The 24,139-nt window shown below is 34.3% G+C and overlaps 1 protein-coding gene across 16 annotated transcripts in view; it reads left to right on the forward strand.

Moving 5' to 3' along the window:
- Window positions 1-23,237, forward strand: part of LOC110475258 (uncharacterized) — a 43,266-nt gene extending 20,029 nt beyond the window's left edge. For 3 of the 16 annotated variants that reach the window (XM_085580414.1, XM_085580418.1, XM_085580417.1), the window contains exons 5-6: window positions 7,253-7,332; window positions 19,533-23,237. In XM_085580414.1, coding sequence (XP_085436540.1) covers window positions 7,253-7,332; window positions 19,533-19,725 — 273 coding nt within the window. In that variant the 3' untranslated portion in view covers window positions 19,726-23,237. Of the gene's footprint in view, window positions 1-189; window positions 11,432-19,532 lie in introns of those variants that run through there. The other 13 variants (XR_014955615.1, XR_014955616.1, XM_085580421.1 and 10 more) reach the window with 8 other exon arrangements.
- The last annotated feature ends 902 nt before the right edge of the window (window positions 23,238-24,139 follow it).

Raw genomic sequence — 24,139 nt, forward strand, 5'->3', positions numbered from 1 at the left:
AAGTGATGGGCAAAAAGCTAAACAAAATGGTGCCTTATTTTCCCTAGCAACAGTCATGCATGATAATAAATGTCACAATGGTTTTTAGAAAAGATGGTTCATGTTTAGGTTTAGTTATCAAAATCCACAGCATATAGGCTGACAGCTTTTGAAATACATAAACTATTTCTGTCTTTTTTGTTTCCATAGCAACTGAGTGCTCAAAGCCTTAGTTTTGCACTTGTGGAAGAGAAAAAACACCCTCTCAGAGTAGGATCTGGAATAGTCTGGAACAAAAGAAGAATGAGTGAAATGGAAAATTAAGCAACTACATTGACATCACCACCCTCTCCCTCAAAATAACCCAAAAACCAACCAATCCCAAACAAGCCTAGCACAAAGCATTTATCCTTCAGTTTGATGTTATGGGGTTTTTTTTAGTTGATGGGTGCTTTGCCTTGGACATTTATGTAATCAAAGGCTGGCTCATTTCACTGTGCAGTGCTTCAGGAGAGTAAAATGTTCACAGTGACATTTATTTAGATGATCACTTTGTTCACCTTGAAATGAAATTTCACTATAAACATGAGCTTAATAGAACTCTATATCTTCTTTCATAAAGAATATTGCTATTCAGAAATGTGTCATTGAGATTGTCACTGTTTCTAGTTTTGATTTGTTTTGCTTAAAAACCTGTTTTAAGGAGCAATCCTGTTTGTTTCAAAATATTTTAGTAAGATTTGCCACATGAGGGAGACTACTTTCCAGTTGGAAAGGGATATTTATGCATATGTAGAAGTATATTTATTTTGGGAAAGAATTGAAGGAGAAAAAACGTAAGGGGTGTTGTAGCATATAATATATGACTAGGAAGATGCTAAAGTTAAAAGGATTTTGTGGCATATTCAATTTTGCTGTTTATTTCCTGAAAAAAAAAGTAAAGTTAAGAGAATGTCCCTGTTCTATTCATCCCCAGCAAGAACAAATGAGGAAAGTTGACTGCTTTCAGGGATTCATGAGAATGGATTCAATATTTTCCATCTATACAAATATGCAGATTTCACCTTAGTCTTACTGGATAATTAATCAAGCACATATAGTATTTATGAGAGAAGTTATTACCCCTACATAAAATATACAAATATTTTAAGTGCAGTGAAATTTGTTTGATCATACTATTCTGTACCATTTCTCTTATAAAATTAACTTGCTTGTAATAATCCTTCCTTCTGTGACAAGAGGTGCAACTGGAATAGATCTATTGTCAAAAGACAACATACTGGTTTCAAACTGAACTGTTCTTGAGTTATATTAGGCATATTTGAGACAATAAAGATATATATAACATGTGATTTTAAATTCCAAAAATTTCACTTGTCAAAAGCATAGCCTTTAGAACTAGAATTAAACTTGAACTAGCTGTAAAAAACACTGTGTACAGTATGTAAAAAGTCAATTTAAAATATGCTACAGTGGCAGTACATTTCCTTTAGAATATTACCACAGAGTTCTATCAATGAGTCATTATCCCTAATGCATTATGTCCTGATTAACCAAAACAGCTCCTAAAGACCCATTCCAGTCCAATGTCTAAAGGCCATATAAAATGGCATATGAATGAATACAGTCTGGAATGGCTTCCTGGTGTCTGTTTTGCTTTGTCAAATAAATACATAAAATATTCCTTTTAATAGCTGAAATGCATACTGGTTTGGTAGACCATGAAGACATCCTATAGCATACATAATATGTGCCCTTAAAGGACAGTAAGCCTTCTGAAGTATTCACTACTCTGGTTTGAATGAAGCACTCATGCCTTTTATATATATAACAGCCATTTGTAGATATGTCTTTGTGATAAATTTCAACCTTCCATCCTATTTATTCTAGTGTTATGATCAGTAAACCTTAGCCTTGGTTTAGATCCATGTGAAAGCTGTGACTACTTCTATTGTCTTTTTAGCTCCTCTAGATTTGCAGCTGAGAAAGGAATGGTGTCAATCAAAAACTGCAGATTTGGTAAGAAGAAAAATGAAAATTTCATGCACTATATGAAAATTTTGGAAAGAAATACAGTTCAACTGGTTAATATACCATTAAAAGCTATGATGCAGAACAAGTTGAATATATTGTGAGCTTTCTAAACTTTTTTGCTATCCACTCAGAAATACAACTTGAAAAATCCATTATTTACTGTATATTTGAAAAATAAAACTGTTATTTGAGTTGTAGAATCATAAAATGGTTTGGGTTCAAAGGGGTCTTGAAAATTTACCTACTTCCAACTCCACTGCTATGTGCAGGGACATCTTCAACTAGACCAGGTTGCTCAAATCCCCATCCAACTTAGTCTTGAACACCTCCATGGATGGATCTTTTAACAACCTTACTGGGCAACCTGTGTTACTGCTTCACCAGCCTCACAGGAAAGAATTTTCTCCTAATATCCAATTTAAAACCACATTCTTTCAATTTGAACCCATTCTCCCTGTCCTCTCATTACACGCTCATGAAAACAGTATCTCTCTGTATTTGCTGCAAGTTTCATCTAGGTTCTGGATGGCCACGATTAGATCACCCTGAAGCCTCCTCTCTTCCAGGCTGAACAACACAATTTCTCTCAGCCTTTTCTCTCAGGAGAGGTTCTCCATCCCTCTGATCATCTTGGTGGCCTCCTCTGGAGTCACTCCAGCAGCTCCATGTCCTTCCTGTGCTGGCCCCCCAGAGCTGGTGCAGCCCTGCAGGTGGGCTCTCAGCAGAGCAGAGCAGAGGGGCAGAATCCCCTCCCTGGCCCTGCTGCCCACGCTGCTTTGGATGCAGCTCAGGAGATGATTTAGCAATGCTACTGGATGTTACAGCTTCTCTGTAATACTGTCAAATTTTCTCAGATACATATTCTACTGTTTTACAGGCTAGTATTTCAGGTACAGATACTTATGACAAAATTTACAGAATCTTAAGTTCCAAGTTACAAAATCTGCTTCTGAAGTAGATCCAAGGATGAAGATTCTACAACAACTCTTGGCAACCTCTTTCAGTGATCGAAATTAGTGAGCTGATGAGCGTCGTAAATTGTGTTTGAAAGAGCTGAAGGCACCCAAATATCCAAGTCTTATTTTAATGCAATGTTCTGTTGTATTTTATTTGTTTGGAGAGCTCTCATGAATTCAGATCCACTCAGGGTCTGATAATTTAAACAGTATTTCTTTTATGGTTCTGTTTTACTAATTAAGCTTTTCAATCAACATCCTTCTTCTATTATGTGAGATTAGTATAGAAAGAAAAGCTGGAAGACATACTGGAGAATTGCTTCCCATGTCTCACTGAAACATGTCATGGTGTGTAGACCGCACTTGAAGGTTACAGACAGTGTTCTCAAACTTGGTAGTTCATAAGTACTTCCTGAGAAAGAGTGCTGCTTCTAATATTATGCAACAGCACTGATTCCAGTCACGTATGGATGACATAATTTTGTGTCAGGAATGTGATTTACCTCTTGAATTGATGATTTTTTATGACTTTTAAGAGAATTCTGGATTTTCCAAAATTTTGCTTTTATTAAATTGGTTAAATTTTATTTTTCATTGCCTTAGGCATTTTCTTAGGAAAATAAAAGCCAAAGAAATTTTTGTGCCATAAATAGATTTCAGAAGCATTGACAATGAGTAAGTTCTGATTTATTCTGAAAAAGAAAGAATGCTGCAGTCAGGAATGTTTGCTAACCCACCTAGATTTAAACAACTGGATTTTCAAATGGCTTTTCATTTTCAGTAAACACAGGAGAACAGAGAAAATATGAGAAGGGACAGATGGTTAGTTTATTCTTGTAAAAGATAGAGAAGTTATATTTATTGAGAGAGAGTACACTGTTCAGATTCACAGAGAGAGTATGCCCTCAATTTCACTGCACACACCAGTGTTCATTCAACTGATGAAGTTTGCAACTCAAAGGGCAGTGTACACTTTGTTCTAAGTTCCTGCTGGAATGGAAAAGCTGACAGGGGGAAACTTGCACAAAGGATATTGTGCTGTTAAAGTTTGTTCAAAGCGACAGTTGTCAGATCTCTTTGAAATGAAATTGAAAAGGAAAAACCAATTTTCTTTGAGGACAAAGTTCAGCTCATTTGTTGTTCCTTACCTGTCTAATTTCCTTCTCCGTAAAAGAAATTTTGACTAGGTCTATTTGAAAATGTAGTTCAACCTAGTGCAGGTTTGGCCCAGAAAGTTTAATTTCAGTTAACATGTTTGTAGACAGTAAGTAAAAATTAATTTCTGTTTAGGATAATATAAATGCCAAATTTTGCTGAAAGAATTGGATTTTTTAAGATAGGCAACATGATTTTTAGTGGATTTTCATTCACTTCTTCACTAGTGTAAAAATAGTGGGATTTGAGATATTTCAGGAACAAGCTGAGCTCCTAGAAAATAAGCTATTTTGGAAAAATATGACTACCAAACCCAGATAACTAGTAAATTCAAATCCACTAAATATTTTAAAAGATTTTCAATATACATTCTCAATATATATTAATTTTATTTTGGGTAAGGCTACAATAAAATATAAATATATAATAAAAAAGCCCAAATGTTTATTAATTATAAAATTCTACAGTGTATATGATTATAATTATTGAAATAAAAGCTAATAAACCCACCACCTGCTTTATGAAAGAACGGAATGTTTGGATACAGCAGATATTTGGATATATTGAAAATTAATTCAAAATGTATAGTGTTTATATTTCAGACTGTGTTGGAGGAGTTGGCTAACTGACAGTCTGCAAAATATTTCTATTTGTCCCTGTTTTTCATGGAAAGGGGTTTATCTGCTGTGGTACTTGTAAACACATAGTATACAAATATAAAAATGTCAAATTTGATCTAAGGACCAAATTATTAACATTTATTTATTACCTACCTCAAGAGCAACATGTCTGTCACTTTGTATGTATCACAGCCCATTATCCCACTTCTATGTTAATTTGATGCCTATACTCAAGAAAGACTAACTCAATCCATATATCCATTGACAAAATGTTTTGAAAGGGCAGTGACTAAATAGGTTTGGAAAAATCCCTCTTTAGGTAATGGTTCTGCAAGCCAATATTCCTTCTCCATTATGGCCAGGTTAACCACATATTTTATCATAATATTTAATATTTATTAAATATTATTAAATATTAGTTTAAATATTATTCTTCAGCCCTATTCTGAGCCAATCTGCTCTGAGCTGTTTCAGTCAATACCTGATCAGCACAACCAGCTAGTGGATCTAGGGAGTTGTCTAAGCTACAGCTTAGATTATAATTAATAATGTTATAAAAAATGAAATCTAATTATCTAACGGAAATGAAAGTTGTTGTTACGGGACTAATTTAGCAAGGTCTAAGCTGTGGAGATAAAAGAATAATGGAATTATGTCTGTGAGTGGATAAACTTGCTTTTCTGTCTCAGCATAGTTTGTTGACATGCAGACAATTGTTTTATAGCACCTGTATCTAAAGGTAAAAACTTGATTCAGATGTATTTTGGCCCAACCTTTAGGATTAATGACTTTATATTGGTATTTCTTCTAAGAGACTAATCCCTAAATTGTGTACTGCAACTCATCTCCCACAGCTGAAGTGTGATGCAATTGCCAGTTTACAGATAGATATCTGAAGCACAGAAGTAAATGTTGGTTTGTCTAAAATCAAACACAAGTGTTACTCAGTGTGACACAAGGGAGCACACTTGAAACTGGACTTCCCCCTTTCCTTTTCTTCCTTTTTTTTTTTTTTTTTAATACATAACACAAAAGGAGAGTAAATAATCTTTGAAGATTTATTCTTTACAGCCTAAGATAAGCAGACTGGTCGTAAATACAGATAAAGTGAACGTATATGTTGGAATGTTCACATTATGTGCAACATACATATTGATAACATGGCCACAGGGATGACAAAACAAGCTTTTCATCTGTGTGAAGTAGTTGAACTTGAGTCAAGAGTCAAGTGCTGCATTCAGAAACTGTGGTTATTCAGGAATAAGAATATGCAACATTGGATTGCCACCAGTTTTCAAAACAAGTGCATTTTCCTTCAGCCCTGGAAAACTATGTACAGAATCATTGCCTAGAGGAATTCTGTTGCTCGGTTTTCTGATAATGATAATGGTCTGGCACCATCAGGACAGAAAACTGTGTCCTTTAAAGGGTAATAATATATCCTGGAGGGATAACAGAAAGCATATATTCATCCCAAAATTTTAGGATGTTGGTTCCATCTGCGCCTGGGAGAGGGATGTGTTGAGTCATATGCATTGATGGACAAACACATTTTAATTTTTATTAAATATACATTTTATTTTGGTAACATGCTGCTGAGATCTGAGGATTTTGGTTTTTGTTCATTTTTTTCTAGCCTTTTCTGAAGCTAAGTGTATTGAAATCCTGTTTTGCTGCCAGAAGCAGAAAGTGATGTTTGGCTCAACCTCTTTCCAGGGAGGGAATCACAGCCAGTTCATATCATGGTTTGCATTGCTGGAAAAACATCAGCAGACTGGCATAACAGAAGTAGGTTAAGCTTCTGTTTAGTTTGCAGATTGGCAAACAGATGAGGATCACTGGTATTTCAATTATCAGTGAGCCAATGGCCTCTTCTGGGTACTAAACAAACTGAAATAAGTTCGGTCCTGGAAAACCTCAACAGTAGTGTAACATTTGCTCTCAATTACTCCTTGTATGACAGGATTTCTGATGGAAACGGAGCTCAGAAAATATCCACATACTGATTATGTTACTGTAATCTGTCAGTCAGTCATAAGGCTGGAAAAACTAACACTATTTCAACCACAAAACAATTTTCTGCTTGTTAGAAACAATACGTACTTTTAGAGAGGAGAGATGTGTACATCTATGATGGGCACTTTGAAGAGATGCATTTTTGTGGCCAATTTTGTGCAATTAAATTTCAGACAAGGATGTAGTTTGAACCCGAGTTTGCCAGAATGAGTCTGCTACCCTGAGAATAGAGGTAAACAAAAGTAAACCAGCAAACTCCTTGCTTGATCTACATATCTAATTTAGGGTTCATGTGTATGGGGGAAAAAATGCTATCCAGAGGTTAAATAGGAAAACATTATTTAATATGATAGGCTTAACTTATTGCTTATGATAGGCCTACCTGTTTTCAAGTGACAGAAATAGCTCCTGCATTGCTCCATCCATGTCAAATATTTTAAACATTAATTTGTTTCAAGTATAAATCAGCTAATAGGTAACCTTCTTGTCAAGGAACGGATGACACAGGGCTATGATGTGATGAAGCTGAAGAGAGCTTGCCTTGGAAGAAAGGAGGGGAGTAACCTAGCGAGGTAAACATTGAGTTTGAGCGTACCTGTGGCATTTCAGGATGATGCTGATTTGATAACAAGCTGAAAAGGTACATCTATGTTTGCATTTACAGGTGATTATGTTAACAATGTTCAGAAGAAGGTTGGGGGATGAAATGAAATTTATTGTTGGCATGTATATCCTGGATAAAACAAAAAAAGTAACTTATATTTCTATTAATCTCAAATTTCAGTGAAGTACCAAAGTTTACTTGGGCTTTTTTTTTTTTTGCAAGGGTGGGGTTATATTTTTCAGCCTTCGTTAAATAGTAATTAATAAAAAAGTGTTTTATCACCCTTATCACACTTTTATCACTGAATGATATCACCTTATGGCATAATTTAATACTTCTACATGTTAAGCAAATTAATATTTTAAATTTAAGCTTAAACACACCTTTTTCATTGTCATTTTCTATTCAAAAATAACAGCCTTCTGGAATTTGTTTTATTTCATGCTATTTTATTTCATGCTTTTGCCCAAAATACTTCTCTAGGTTTAAATCTAAGATCTTTTATACAATGTTTTCTTAACTAGCAGAATTTCCATTGGAGAATTTCTCTTTACAAATCACAGCAGCCATTCAGCATGACAAGTTTCAAAGAATTACAAGTATTAGGGAATAAATTTGCTGAACTATATAAATGATATTTAGTTCTGAAGACTTCAGGATAGCTAAGAAAGTATTATAAGGGCCAAGGGAAGCAAGTGCTCCACTTTTTCACAGTAAGTATTGTATGATGGATTTTTTTGTAAAGCTATCTTTTACTGCTAAAATAATAGAAAAAAGTTAAAAAATGAAGAGCTAATAAAAAAACCTGGAATATTTTTCCTGGATATTTGTTTAGCTTACAGGTAGTCTGTCAATAATAGTACTAGTACTGGCAAGGCAAATCCAAAAAAAAACGTGAGTAAAGCATGAAAAGACCTTGTCAGTCACCCAGAATTTTAAATTAAAAAGCTATTATATGACAGAAAACAGTTCCAGATAAGTGAAGATCTAGACATACATCTGGATTTCAGATGCCAATTTTCTCTGATTTTTTAGTGTGAAAATATTACAGAGAATACTATAAAGGTTAAAAAGTTGAAGAAGCCCCAGTATTAAATTTCAAGAAATGTATTTAGTGGGACACAGAAGAGAGTTAAATTAGGACATTTTTAAATGGATTAAAGTTGTGGAAGAGAAAATACATTAATTACATCATAACTTCATGATAAATTGAGGAGAGAGAAAGATAGCAAAATAGGATTCAGAGACAGTCTAAAATGTAAAGAAAAAGCTGTGTTTACAAATAGAGAAACTCCCAAGGAATTAATACACTAATTCAGTCTCCATCATGCATCATGATTGCTTAGGAATATAAACACCACAACTCTGAGCATGCCCCCTTTCTTATTTTTTCCTGCAGCTGTTATTACTGAGCAGAATCTCCTATGGTCTGGGAGTCCCTCTAGGCAGCTGGGGGTCTGCTTTCTTGTCTGTGTCCCCTTTCATCTCCTTGTGAACTCTCAGCCTACTCACTGGTGGGGCCATATGAGAAGCAGACAAACCTTGACCTTGTGCAAGCAATGTTCAGCAACCAATAACACACCACTGTCTTGTCAACACCATTTTCATCAACAATCCAAACCACAGCAGCCTACCAACAACTGTGAAGGAATTTATCTGTATGCCAGCTGAAAACTGTACATCAAGTTAGCATTTTGAGAAACTCTATAGGATTTAAAACAAATGACATAAAACAAGCAAGCAAACAATTAAATCAGCTACTATTATTACAAATAATAATAATTTAAAAACCCTAGTGATTGGTTTTTATAAGGATTGTTTTTAAATTGATGCTGTACACATGAAATATTTTAGCTTCCTCTTACAATGACTAGAACTGGAGTTGAAAAAACAGGTGGGTAAAAGAGGTAATGGCTTTAGCAGAAACCTTTAAAAAGCTAACTATCACTGTACTCGTCTTGTCTGGGGTAGAGTTAATTTCTTTCATAGTGACTAGAAAAGGTCCATGTATTGAATTTGTGCTGAACACAGTGATAATAATATAAAGATGTTTTAATTATTGCTGGGCAGGACTTACATGGAGCCAAGGTTTTGTCTGTTTTTCATACTGCCATGCTGGCATGGAAGTTGGAGATACATGTCAGACTGGGAGGAGAGACAGCCATGACAGCTGATCCCAACTGACCAAAAGGATATTCCAGACCTTATGACATCATGCTCAGTATATAAAGTGGGGGAACAAGAAGGGGGGAGGGTTGGAGTGGTAACATCTGTCTTCCCAAGTTGCAGTTATGTATAATAGGTTCATGCTCTCTTGGAGGTGGCTGAACACCTGTCTGCTCATAGGAAGCACTGAATTTATTCCTTGTTTTACTTTGCTTACATGGGCAGCTTTTTATTTATCTATTAAACTGTCTTTATCTCAACCCATAAATTTTCTAGATTTCACATTTCCTTTCTCTCTAATCCCACTGGTGGGGGAGTGAGTGAACAGCTGCACAGTGCTTGGTTGCTGGCTGGAGTTAAACCACATCAAAAACCAAAGTTACTAACACAATATATTTTCATGGCACCAAAGTAGACAATTAATTACTGTAAAGCAGAAAAAATCCCTATAAGGAAATAAAACCTGAAATGTTTGTTTTCCCACATATGTAATGCAGACTATTCCTGTCATTTATTCAGACATCAAAAACATCTATATAGAAAAACCTTCATATGTTAATGCAAATTGGTCTTGTGTTTTAATGAGGAATGAAGAATGAAATGCTACCATTCCTTTACCCCTCTATACTTAAAAACTTTTCCCATTGCTTTCACTTTTTAACATTTGCATTGAGGAATTTGGCAAGAGATATCAAAACCCAAGTAGTGTAACAAAAAGCCAACTGCACAAAACAATCAGGGTCTAGCGGGATGTGTAATAAAATATGCCATTATAATGCAATTTTAGAAGAATTATACATATTCGGTCTTCTAATTTAGCAGCTGGATGACAGCAAGCAGGTGAGAACATCTATATGATACATCAAGCAAGACAGTTGCCATTATGAACAAAACATAAAAGTGTGACAGAGCTGAAAAATGGAAGGAATGTTCTGTTCATACCTTGCAGGCATTGTTATTCTTTGATGGTGAAATGAAGCTTGCTGTGGAGAGGGGTATGTCTTGTTGTCATTGTAGGTAACATTTCTGTGACAAATTGCAAGTATGTATTTCTTAATAAAATTCTCAATAAGTTATTTAAATGTATTCTTAGTTTAAGGAAACTGCTGGGTTCTTCTCATTTCTATTGCTATATACACAATTTTTTTTTCTTTCTTTCTGTCAAATGAAGGCTAGATTCACTAATGAACTCCAAAAACATTACTTTCTTTTGTAATAACAAAAAATAAATTATACCATGACATTTCTGAATGACAAAATAATCAACTCCCTTCCCTATTTCTACAACGTTTTTGGATTGCAAAATGCTTCTTTGTGTCTGAAAAACAAATAACTAAAGGGTCCTTTTTGGACTTTGATTTTTCCCTTTCTCTCCAAAGTTTTTCAATGTAATACTGACAAATTGCTGTTTCTTGTCCTTCAAGCCACAGTCATTCCCTGACAAATTTTATTGAAACAGATTTGCCTCTAAAGAATTAAGAGTTTTTGCTTTGTAACAAGACTATATTAAAAAACATGAACTTCCAAAGGTATGTCAAATACTCTAGAAAAAGCAAAAATGCTATTGATGTTTTGGTGGTCAGGGCCATATTTTAAATCAAAGATATTCTGGAATAAGGAAGTGCTTATACAGTTGAAATGACGAGACAACATCTAGACCACTGTTTTATTTGGATGCTGAATTATAAACTTAGTTTAATCTTTTTTCTTTACAATATTAAAAATAATTTGGTATGAGTTTATACATTAAAGTATTTCTTAAATTTCAACACCATTACCAAACTAGTAACTTTGAAAGACTGTGAAAGACTTTCATGGACATTTAGTGGAAGAGGTATAAAAAGTAAAATACCTTTTTGTTTGGTATCAAACATCATTGACCACATCTTTTCAAAAGAAAAGAATGTGGTTGGATCCATCCTTCTGTAGGTTTTAAAACCTATAGAAGTAGGACTATAATTTTTTTGAAAATTGAATAATGTCTGAAAAGAAATAATACTTTAAGATATTCTCTATTCTTGACATTGTCACCTAAGATTTCTTCTTTCAGTAAAAGTCAAATATTTTTCTCTCTTGATCTACAATTAATTTTCTTTGGATAGAAACATTTGCATTTGTTTTCATCTCATTTCTTATCTTCCTGAATCATAAGTGCAGATAAGTAAAATTTCCCCTTCATGTTTGTTGCGCCTTTAATTTTGGCATTCTTTATATTAATGACAGACAATCTTAAGCATCAAATCTGATTGCATACTGACTGTGTTTGGTCTTTAGGCTTAAATGGCAATTATAAGATCTGCAAACAGCAGATGGGTAGAAGAGTTTGAATTGTTTTACCATACCAGAGATGTGCTGAGAATACTGGCAAGCATAAGAACTTTTTGAATGGGTAATGAAAACAGTGGGCACGGGACATATGAAACAAAATACTGTGAGATAAAACAAGCTACTCAGCCTACTCAGTATGTATGTCTGTGGTGAAGGAAAACAAAAGCAGTACGATAGTAATTGCATAGAATACAGTCTCCTGAAAGGACTCAGTTTATATTTCAGCCCAATGTTTGTGGTGGAATTTCCAGACAGTAAAGTAAATCATAGATTTTATGATAAAACTTATCATAGCTTTACAGGATCATTTAGGTTGGAAAATATCCTTAAGATTAAGACCAAAAGTAAACCTAACACTGCCATGTCTACCACTAATAACTACATAGAGAATGATTGACATATATCATGTCCCATGTAACTGTTCATAAGTAATGGTGCACATCAATATGTAATGGAAGTCTGTGGGTAACAAAAATTAGTTTCAAATGGAAATATCTATCATAATTTATTTCTGTTCATCATACTAGTCATAATCTCATTATGCAGAAAAAAATTACTTATGGTTTTGAGTTGAGAACAACAGTGTAACATCTATCTGTAAGTTGCTTCAGGGCATTAAAGAAGTCAGGAACATCAATAAAACTTATATTTTTAACTTATGTGAAGTCTATTTTTGGTTACTTTGCTGAGAAGCAGCTCACATCTTCCTAGCCTATAATATGAAATTTGTCTGACTGCTAATTAGTTTTTTCCATCATTGAACTTATATTTGTTTTAAGGGAACAAATTATCATACACCAGTCCTGACTAATCAACAAGATACACCCATATTCTGAAATGGAAGATAAAATAATGCAAAGATATGAATCACACTGAAGATGAAATTAAAGTGCTGTAAAACAAATAATTTACATTTAAATAACTTGTTTCCTTTTCACCTAATTTAAAGTAATCTTTACTCTTTCTCAACTGATACCTAAATTTATGAGCTACTTTGATCATATTTGGGTATGATCATACTTTGATCAAATTTTGGGTATGGTAGGTAATCAGTTTTAGTCTCCTCATCTGTGTTTCCAATCTCATTACGGATTGCAATTTTCAGTGCAGATTACATGATGACCCATCAATGGCTTTGTTGTTTCTGAATTACTGATTCCTCAACTATTGCCAGATAAGAACAAAGACTATGCATCAGTCTGACAGCTTGCAAACAGAAAATGGGCTTGTAGGATTGGATTTAAATCCCAGGTGTAGGGGATAATTACCACATCAGTCATGCAGTAACTGAAAAATGGTATTTCAACAAGAAAAATTGCATTCCTTTTATAGTGCCAACAGAAATCATTTTTTGAGGCTTCATACTGATTCAGTGCATCATTACTTGTGCACTGTACTCATTAAACATAATGTTTGTTACAACCTTAAAAACTTATTGTTTCAGATACTTTTGTGGCTGAGTTAGCTCAAATCAAGGTTTGTGAAACCCTGACAATGCTGAGGTCATTCAAAGTTACAATATACATTATACAAGTGAAACAACAGCAGAGTCCAAAACATCGAAAACCTTTAAAGCTTCAGGGGAAAAAAAAAGAGACTAAAGGACTAAAGTAGAAAAGCATAAATCCTACTTTAGAAAGTCCTCTGGGGTTAAACCCTTTGATGCAGGCCTTTCATTAAAACTAAAAGGGATGGTAATAAGAGGCTGTCATCATTTGTGTGGGCTTCTTTACTCAATACTTTTCAGTAAACAAGATATTGTTATCAATTAATTATTTTCTAGGCCAACAAATCAAAAGCATGATAAAAATAAACCAGAAGCAAACAAAATCTTTAATTTCTCACTACTGAAGCAGAGATTTACTATATCATTTATTTTATAGGTTGACTATGGTAAATTTTACTTTATTATTAAACAGTTATGCAATAAGAAGGTTTGACGGAGTACTCTGTGGGTCAAGAAAATTAGCAATTGGCAATTTGAAGGAGGAGAAGGAAGATAGACTAGTTTGTTATCTCATATGGAAGTACTTTCCTTTGTATCAACACTGAATGTCTGAATTTTGCCAGCTGGGCCATCCGTGCTCTGGATTTCCCATGGATAACTTTGGATATACCCAGCTGAGTCTTGTAAAGGAAAATGTCTTCTGCAGCATATTTGTCTAAGCTTATAAATTGAGGAGATAAGGCATTTCATAAGAACCACTTCTGGCTTTAGGAAGCAAGCAGGAATACTTGGATTATTTAAGGAAACCTAGGAGGAAGACTCAAACAGTTCCAGGCTATTTGAAAAGGTCTTCTCAATGAGACAAAACATGAACATGCCATCCCCAGATCTTTTAATGTAGCTTTCCATGTCTATTGTTTCATGTAGTTTGCCTGGTTTATCTTTGGCACTCTTACAATTAATACGTCAGGTACACATTAACTACTGGAGAAGCTGTGAGCCAAGGCAACAGTTTAATAATGTTATATAGTGAAAATGGCACCACTACCAGTAGATTTGTAGGAAGTCAGCCTGGGTCCAACTTCCCTTTACTACAAAAAGAAACCACTTGCTTTTATCCACCTTAAATTTGTCTTCCTCACTGATTTGGGCTTTTCAAGCACAGGGGAAATGAACCCTTGGCCTACAGAAGGTTTCAGACTGAATGTTTCTACCTCAAATGAGTTTCATGCAAAAGGGTTAATATGCCTCCAAGGTACTTTTTGTATTCAACACTGTTATTCTCACAGAGGGCCTCTGCTAAATTGTCTCCAAAACTGGCTTCTACATATGTTCAGGAAAAGTACAAAATGCTGCAAAAAGCAATCAGGAAATTTGCAAAACACTGGCAAGACATTTAGGCTAAGGGAAAATTTTGGATGCTTTTTTCTCGTGTATTACATTCTTTAATAGATAAGTCCATAACATTTTGCTCATTTTGTTCTTGTAGAAATTGAGCAAGTTAAAACTTCCTTTTATTGTTTGGTACTGGTAACTGAGCATTTTTCATTATGCCACTTAATTCAGTTTTGTGGGGAGGGGGGAGAACTGTGTCAGGTATTTTGTCTGAACCTTTAGAGAGGCTATAAAAGACCCCTTGACATAAATCTCTTGGTATTTTCAGTGGGAGTACTTCAAGAGACTTTAAGAGAAGTAAACAGAGACTGTCTCTACTTCAATTAATTCAGTGTCCTGAATGTATAGAATGAAGATTGACAGGTAATAATACTGCCATGTAATTCAACAGGAAAAACACAATATGAACACAGTTGATTTCCAACATATTATTTGTCTTTTTAACTTGCATTCAGTTGCGCTGTCTTCTGAGGACTAGAACAGTTGCACATAAAGGGAATTAGTTACAGAGTAGTTGTTTCAAAGGATACTAGGAAAACTTGAAATGGTAGTGCTGTGATCCTAAGAATAGTAATGTATAGTTACTTTCAGATCGGTGGAAGCATTACTGCATTGCTCTCTCACCGAGAGTGAAACTAAGAATTACTATTTTGTTCTGGTCTGGAAATGCCAGCTCCTGTAATGCTGTGGCGAATGGAATTTAACTACATGACTGCTATAAGTTACTTATGTGTCATAGGTAAATTGTAGGGTTAATACAAAGCAGATTTATGGATTATAAAATATTTGGCAATTGTACAGCATTTTGAAGACAAATGAGTTTTATATCTGATTTTCTTTTTTAGTGTTCATTAATTTTTTTAATCTCAAGCATGGTAACTATTTTCAGTTCTCGTTATTCTAAATGAAATATATTTTAAAAATTTAGCATTAAAATGACACTCATGTTCCTATTGCAATTTTTAGTTATTTTAACTGTGCAACAAACTGCATCAATCTTCATGCATATGTTCTGAAGCATTGGCTGTTCTGGAGAATAGCACTAACACTGTATGATTTTAATATATCTTACAAATATGTTTTGCAGATATTAAGTGACATGAACATTACATCTCTAGTATAGGAATGAAAAATATTTTCATTTTTATTTCTTCTCAAGATTAATATTGGCATTTTTCCCTTCAGTCTTTTGTTTGTATCCTAAGACGCAAATTATCAGACAGTCAGTTAGCTTGAAAACAACAAATATAAGGACAGCAAACAGGTAAATGGGCATGCAAAACACTAATTTACACTTGCAAAACAGGTAATTTCACGCGCTGGTGGTAGCCTGCACATGCAATTATTCATCTTGTTCATGCATATGCATGGATTCAGTACAATTACCTTTTTACATATGTGCATATAATTCACTGGCATATTTTAGTCAATGATATTTAGTCATTATGATTTGTGGGCATGTTTAAACCCTTCTGTGTTCATTCAGAATAGAATATAGGTTCATGATACTTTTGCATCAGGTAGCTATATCATTTCGGTAAATACTGGTCTGTCAAGAAAAAAGGCTTCCACAAACCTTAAGGTTCAGTGCATTCCACACTACTCAATCTCTTTTTTTCAGTAGCAAATCTCACTTTCACAAAACATGCACCTCCATCTTCTTTACACATTAGACTTTCAGTATTTTCAAGAAAAAGATATGAAACAAAAGCACAAGATGTGATAGGGTAACAAATATAATATTTAAAATGTGTTATACTGCCATTTTCACTATATAACATTATTAAAAAGAAGAGCTACAGTCTAGTTATAATAATGGCAAATTCTTAAAATTTCAAGTGTATCCATTTTATATTGCAAAATGAGAAATGCCAAAGAAGTCATATCAGACCCATTTTGACAAAAATGGTCATAGATAACTCTTATAGTGGAAATTGTGTTACTTTTATTCTGACTCCTTCCACATAGTAGACGTGGAAAGGCCTGAGGTCTCCCTCTGAAATGTGCCTGAAATAGAGTTCAGACTATGTCACAGTCATGCACCCTTTTGATCTGGACCTTGAACTTCACACAGGGAATGAACCCCCCAGCTCGAATGTGAATGTGCCTGTAGACTTGCCCAGAAATTGTGATGTTGTGTCTGACCCTCATTGAGGTCCAGGACTGGTTCTAACCTGGACCCACTGACGTAATTTTCCAACTTCTCCTCAGACAGAGCTCATCACTAAGGAATTTTCTTAACAATCTCTCTGTCCTAATTTGTCCCCACCTACCCTGTTCATGGCTGGGACAATGGGACAGGCCTTGGGTACAGGACACATATGGGGAATCCATATGGTTTGTAATACCCAGACTGTAGGGAGACCCCTGAGTCTGCATAATTCAGCAGTCATGGGCTAGTAGCATTCTCTGTGCCTGTCTCAAATACAAGGTTAGTGAAAAAACAAAGGTTTAGGGAATAGGTAATAGGTGTTGCAACTCAACAATTATGACAGCACTCTCCTCAGCTAGAGACACTGTTTTTAGATTAGAAAGAGGCCTACCTTATACACAAAGAATATGTTCTATCTTTTACTATGCCTAAATTCAGACCCAAGAAGAATACACTGAAGATGACTTAATTATTGCAGAGATCAGTCCATCCACAGACTGTGAACCTATAAAGTTTGAATGACATACCTGATCCTTTAAACATGGGTCTATTTATGAAAACAGCAGAACATTTCATATTTTGAAATGGGAAACTGGGATTAAGCCCTCTCCCTATTTTTCTCTGTTCCCATCAAATTGTATTGGTTAATATCTAGCCACATATTTGTTTCCAAGACTCAAACAATTACTTCTGGGCCATTGCAAGAATGGTAGCTTTCAGCTTGAAAAATAACTGCTTTGAAAAAAAAAAAAAAAAAATGAAAAAAACTGACAGAATAGTTCAAATAATTTTTTCATCAATTTACAGAGGAAGAAAAAGGCAAATCTACTGCCATATTTTGTTTAAACAGCTTCAGATATACAAAAATTGGTAAAAAATAAAGTTACTCTATAGTTATGGGATACAGTAAGGATTTTGAAAGTTGTCAAATATTTCCACCACCCAAGAATCATTGTATGTCAATAAAACTTGTGCCCTTCATTCTTTTCTGTGAATGAAAACTGACTAATTGCATCTGAGCTAAAGGAATGTTAATTTAGTGGCCTCTCAGTATTTTAAGGGGGACTACAAGAGCACTGGAGAGAGATTATTTATCAGGGAGTGTAATGATAGGACAAGAGGTAATATTTTTAAACTGATGGAGGGTAGATTTAAATTCTGGTTAGATATTAGGAAGGTATTTTTTACTCTGAAGGTGGAGGAGAGAGTGGAACAGATTTCCCAGAGAAGTAATGGATGCCTCATCTCTGCAGAGATTCAAAGCCAGGTTAGATGGGGTTTTAAGGAATCAGGTATAGCAGATATCCTTGACCATGGCAGGACATGGGAAAAATGGTTTTTAAGGTCCTTTCCAAGACAAACAATTCCATGATGAAAACTATGTTCTACTTAAAACTCATATTGAAAATAATCACTGTATTTTTTAAATAAGGCCAGATCTGTTCATGCCAAAATAAGTTTTGTAAAAAAGAACCCAGGTAAAGGCCTTCTAGTTCTTTCTTATTTTATGAGTCCATGAAAAATTAATTTTAAAAATTTGAGTTCCTGAGACTTCTTTTTTTCCACCCCCCGGACTAAACTATGCCCCAGAAGACCAATTGAAAGAAGAGGAAGAAGAAAAGAAATCTTTGGCTTTAAGCAGTATGCACACTCTTGTCTGCTTGCCCTTGTCTTAACTTTAGCTATAACTAGGAGAAATATTACACCATTAAAAATTGTAGCAGAAGTTCTTGGTGCCAATCAATACCTGATCTCTTCCTGTATTTGGGGGTGTATAGCATAAAGCAATAAACTAGGCAGATATATATACATTCCAAACACTAATCCCAAACCCTAACCTTGTTTTATGGTTAGAAAACTCATCAGTAGAACAATAGGGAATATAAGTCCTTGACTTCAGCTGACAAGAACATTCTTTCACTTATAAGCCAATATCTTTTGTCATTTATTTTGTATAGATGGGGCTTTTAATTTTATCTATGTGTTAGGATTACATTTGGTGTTACAGTTATGGATTGGAAATCCAGCACTTCAAATGACCAGTTTATTCTGGATACTGCCATGACTTCAAAGGAATGGAAAACAAAATATCTTTTGAAATGGAAATGGAAAGTGTTGTAAGAGTAGCTTGTACCAGAGCCTGCAGCCCTGAGAAAAAGCTGATGACAATGCAGACAACTTTGTTCTTCTTTTTTCTAATTGGAGTGGGTTTCTTCTGTCGGATTAATGTTAGGGTTTATTTGGAGGTTAACTTTCAGTTTTAGAAACGAAAGCATTAAAACCTCTATTTCCTTTCAGTGTCCCCAAGACCAGTAACATTTTAAAGAAATCTAAGATATCAACAACCCAAGCCCTTTCTTACTAAATTAATAATAAGAAGGCTTTGCCACAGCCTGTCAGTTTGGGTGTTACAGCATGACCTCAAGAGCATATGTTACATGCTTTTGGGATGTAGTATGAAAATACAAGAGAGTTTTAATGGATACAAAAGAATCAAAACTAAAATACATATTCTGGAAAAAAAAAGGCTAGCTCTTGAATACAATTAAGCTAGATAACCTGAGCATTAAAGGTGGCCTTGAAATTCACATTTTATGGTTTTATAAAGCAAACTTGGAATGCAGTGGAAGGTAGGGTTTATATTTGCTGCATCTTAACATGATGTTTCCTTCTCCTTCAGATTAAATCACAACCATAAGACACTAAGTTATGGAGGAGTGACATCTGGCTTCTTGACAGACACCTCAGGCAACTGTGGTAATAGCTTTGGAGATGGCTGTGTATCTGTAATAGAGTTAAGTTTGTTGTCTGGATTGTATTACCCTTTTACTCCCTTAGACATTTTGTCCTATAGCTCATATTGGAATTACTGAACCACTCATAACCGTGCTTTATAAGCCTTTTCTTGTGTTTCTATCTGTTGCTGCTGTGTTGTTTTATTGTTTGGGTTTTTGCCCCTCAGGAAACTGTAAGCATACTTTGAAAAAACTTCTAAAGGAAGGTTTTGTCAATTAGAAAAAAAAGGAATTATTCTAATAATAAAAGCTACAGAGCAAACAAAAATAAATATTTCTTACAAGATGAGGGTATATGAAAGTAAAAGGGGAATCATAGCAGGTGGTATTTTTAACTCAGAGCTAAAATATTCATGAATGCTATCAGTTCAAAATAGTTGCCAATTTGATGAGGAAAATATACTTTCTTCACTATGTTTTGTTTTGGTTTGCTTTGGATTTTTTTGTCTTTATTTTGTTTTTTGTTGTTTGTTTGTTTGTTTTTTGAGGCATATAATAAAATCTGTTAAAATCTGATCTATTAAAATGCCAGTTGGAAATCCTGTATTTTGAAACAAAATCACTTTTTAGCGCTCTATCTTATATTGTAGCTGACTGATCTATGTGATATATGAAACCTAGAAAGACTGATTTGATCCATTTATTTCCTGTGGCAAAATTGTATCTACCTCAGGCAGATCTCCTCAGTGTATGAGAGTCATCTATATGGCATATAAGACTACTATTTTCATATTTGCAGCCATCAGATCTGGAGCACTTCAACTTTTCCTTGCTGGTATATTTATAAATTTATGCTTCAAATGTTGTCAGCTGGTAAAAAATAATTTAACCCTTAGCAATAGTACCATCTTCTGTGCTGGTTATGGGGTAATTTGCCTTCAGAAGGAACCTGAACTCAGTGGAGAGAGACACAGCCCAGCACTGATACAGTCAGACAGCAACAGATCCAGTGTGATTCCTGATTTCCTGTGGGACACAAGACCATGAGGGGATATCCCTTTCTTTTGATCTTAAAAGCACTTTAAAGTTTGAAACCTATCTGCTCTGTGATTCTATCTGCTATAAATTATGTGATGGCACTATGCTTCATACCCTTTTGTGTCTGAACGTAAACATGAACTGTATTTCTATATGAACTATATAAACATGCCATTTCTGTGGTGGCAGAAATGACATGCAACTGGTAATGTGGCTTTCATGTCATCTTATGACTTATACCATCTAGAATATCAACTTCACCAAAAAAATAGCTATAAATAATAGTAAATCCAGCAATTCAGTTGCATTAATGAGACAAATATAAACAAATTTAAGTTCTGACCCTTAGACAGAATGATTACACATCTTGTCTGAAATGTATTGAATTATAGGGAGCCTACCATTTGTAGTCTGTGCTGCATATGCATTATTTTGCCCCCTTTGGAACAATTAAAATAATAAAAACAAATTAATAAAATAAAGTATTTGTCTTTCTAACCACTGGGAAGTTAGACATAAATTTCTAAGCTAGAAGAAACTTGTTACAGAATTCAAGACACTTAATGTTGAAGATACACATTTTCATTTACCAGAGTCTCAACAATTTGTACACAGATCCCAAAACATAATAAAAATGTCTTTAATAAAACTTGTGAAAATTTTGATAACTAGAAAATTGTTTTCCTATTTTTTCAAGTCAAAAGAAGCACCATATAGATATTATTGCCAATGTGAAATGCTTTTCAGTTATGCGTTATTCTCAGAAACGTGAAATCTTTTCAAAAGTTGTCAGTCTCTTGTGTCTTCCTCAATACAAACTTCAACCTTATTAAAAAATCAGGACTGCTAGTAAAGGTGTGAACAGATGTTTTATCTCCACATTTTGTGCATAAATGCAAGTACTTGGATGTAAATTGATCAAACTGTTGAAACAAATCATTTAAGATTTGTGCAGTGATTAATAATAGATGCCAGTAATCAAATCTCCCTGCCACTAGCACATCTGTTGCAGAGAATTTCTGGTTTGCCCTATTATGCAAATGTGCAATAAAACAAATAAATTACTTGATTTAACAGCTGGTTGAAAAACATTATTTTAGGTGATTTTTTAATGTATTGTTTTTACCATTGATAGCCATTTGATGTAGACTAATCCAATTACGCTTTGTAGTGTCACAGAATGGGGGAGGGAACCTACCAAGTCTGCTCAGAAACTACTGCAGAATTTTAAATTTATTTTGAATTTCTCAGACACTCATGGCTTCTGAAAGAACCAAGTACACAGGAGAAAAGATTTTTCCTTGAATTTAATACTTTAAAAATACCTGTATATAATTTGCCTCTTTAGTACTAGAAGTATCACTTACATAAGTAAACCTTTGTGGGACCTTGAAAAGACCAGCATTTGATTCATTTCTGTGCACTGACATTAATATGTTCTCAAAAATCTGTTTCTGGACATTTTGGTTGATAGGCTTCTGAATTGAAAAGTGGGAAATATCAGCAAAGAACTACCCTTGATTTAAGATATAGTTACACTACATTGTTTAACTATGGATACTGCAGATTTCAGCAACTTTTAGCACCAGGAACACAATCATAGGATTGTAGAGGTTGGAAGAGACCTTTAAGATCACCAAGTCCAACCATTAACCTGACACTGCCAAATCCACCACTAGACTCTTTCCCTAGGTGCCCCATCTGTGTGTTGAATGTTTACAGGGATGGATGAACATCCCTGGGCACCTTGTTCCAAAGCATGGCATCCCTTTCATGAAGACATTTTTTCTTATATACACTCTAACTCTGTCCTGGTGTAACTTGAGGACATTTCTCATTGTTTTATCATTTATTAAAAGGGATACTTGAGGGAACTTTCAATTTTTTAAAGCAACATAGTTTTCTCCCTTTTTTGTGTCAGGGATGTATGACAGGTTGTGTGAGACGTCTTATTTTTTTCTGCTGTTCCCCAGGCATATATTGGAAGAATTAAGATTACTTTTACTTCTGTACCAAAGAAGGGAAAAACAGAAATAGTAAAATGTCTACCTAAGAGAGAACTTTGCTCTGAAAATGTTTGTTCCCTTTATTTTTTTTGCAACCAAACATATTTCTCCCAAAATTTTATATGCTGAATTGCATATTTTATAGAGTAGTGCTATAAAATCAGACAAACATTAATTTCAAAAAAACATCATCTTTCAGCTCCCTGGGTTACCAATAACCAGCTGTGTCAGCAACATATATTGCCCTAGAGGGACTCATTTTAATATAGTCATCTCAGAGCAGAATATGCTGCTTTATAAACCAAGTTTGAAAATAGCCAAACAGATAGACAGAGATAGACAGATAGAGCTCACCCATTAAAGGAAGATGAAATATAAATATTTTTGTGATTCTCAATGACTACCCAAAAAAACTTTTGAAAAAACTTTCATGTCGATTTAATCTGTATGAAAAAGGTATAGGTATACAGGAAGCATAGAAGAATATGATACACAGTCCTTATTCAATTTTTTCTGGAACTAGAAATTCAATTTGTGTAGTACAATGTATCTTTCTCTCTTGAAAAGGTGATTATCAGAATATGTTAATAAACATTTTGATCCAAATGTCAAAGTATTTTTTTTTTATTTTCTACTTATTTTTATATGTGTTGCAGAAAAGGCAACTGACTGAGAAGAGATCTTTGAGGGAAGGCATTACAATTAGCATAAAAGAAAAAATTTAAAATACTGTCAAATATTCACTAAGAAAAAAGCCTGTTTGAATTCCAATAGATCTCCTCATCTGAGAAACCAGGTTTTAGAAATAAAAGGAGAGGAAGTCCTTTAACCCCTTATCTCAACTGTTGTGATTTTGGGAATTCAAAACACTCAAGTAAAACTTCCCAGCAATATTCTTTGTAGAGTTCTAAATGAAAATTAAGAGTATAAAAAAAGGTTAAACATTTTAAGCAACCACTAAATATGTGTATGTGTGTTTCCATTTAGTATTTTTGACATAGTGTGTAAAGCAATGGTACTTATTTTTATCAAAAGAGGTTGGCAAAGCAAGGATATAAAATTTCTTTCTGAAAAACACAGAATTGATCATGGTCTCTGTAGACCTATTGAGTGTCAAAATGTAGGTAGTTAGTAGTATTTCAGAAGCCTTTATGTATTCAATAACATTGGATTGTGAAAATATGGCACTGGCAAAAATCAGTCTTCCTCTGTTCTGGAAAGTCAGCTGAAAAGCAGACATCAGACCTAAAATAGTATTAGATACTTGTGTTACCTGATTTTTTCCCTAGTAATCTCATGCTTGATACAAAGAAAACATCAAATTACTATGAAGTGTCTTTTCTGCATTCTTTCTCCTAGGGACTCATTTTCCAGATTACTGAGCTGATTCCAGCTTTCAGACAGTCTTTGCCCTGAAAAGAATGCTGAGGAAGTACTACACAAGCAAATAGAGTTTTACATTATTTATGTAAAATTCAATGGATTTTCTAGGGAAAAAGTACATTGTC

The sequence above is a fragment of the Lonchura striata genome, chromosome 5 (assembly GCF_050655825.1).
Source record: "Lonchura striata isolate lonStrDom1 chromosome 5, ASM5065582v1, whole genome shotgun sequence".
Lineage (NCBI taxonomy): Eukaryota > Metazoa > Chordata > Aves > Passeriformes > Estrildidae > Lonchura > Lonchura striata.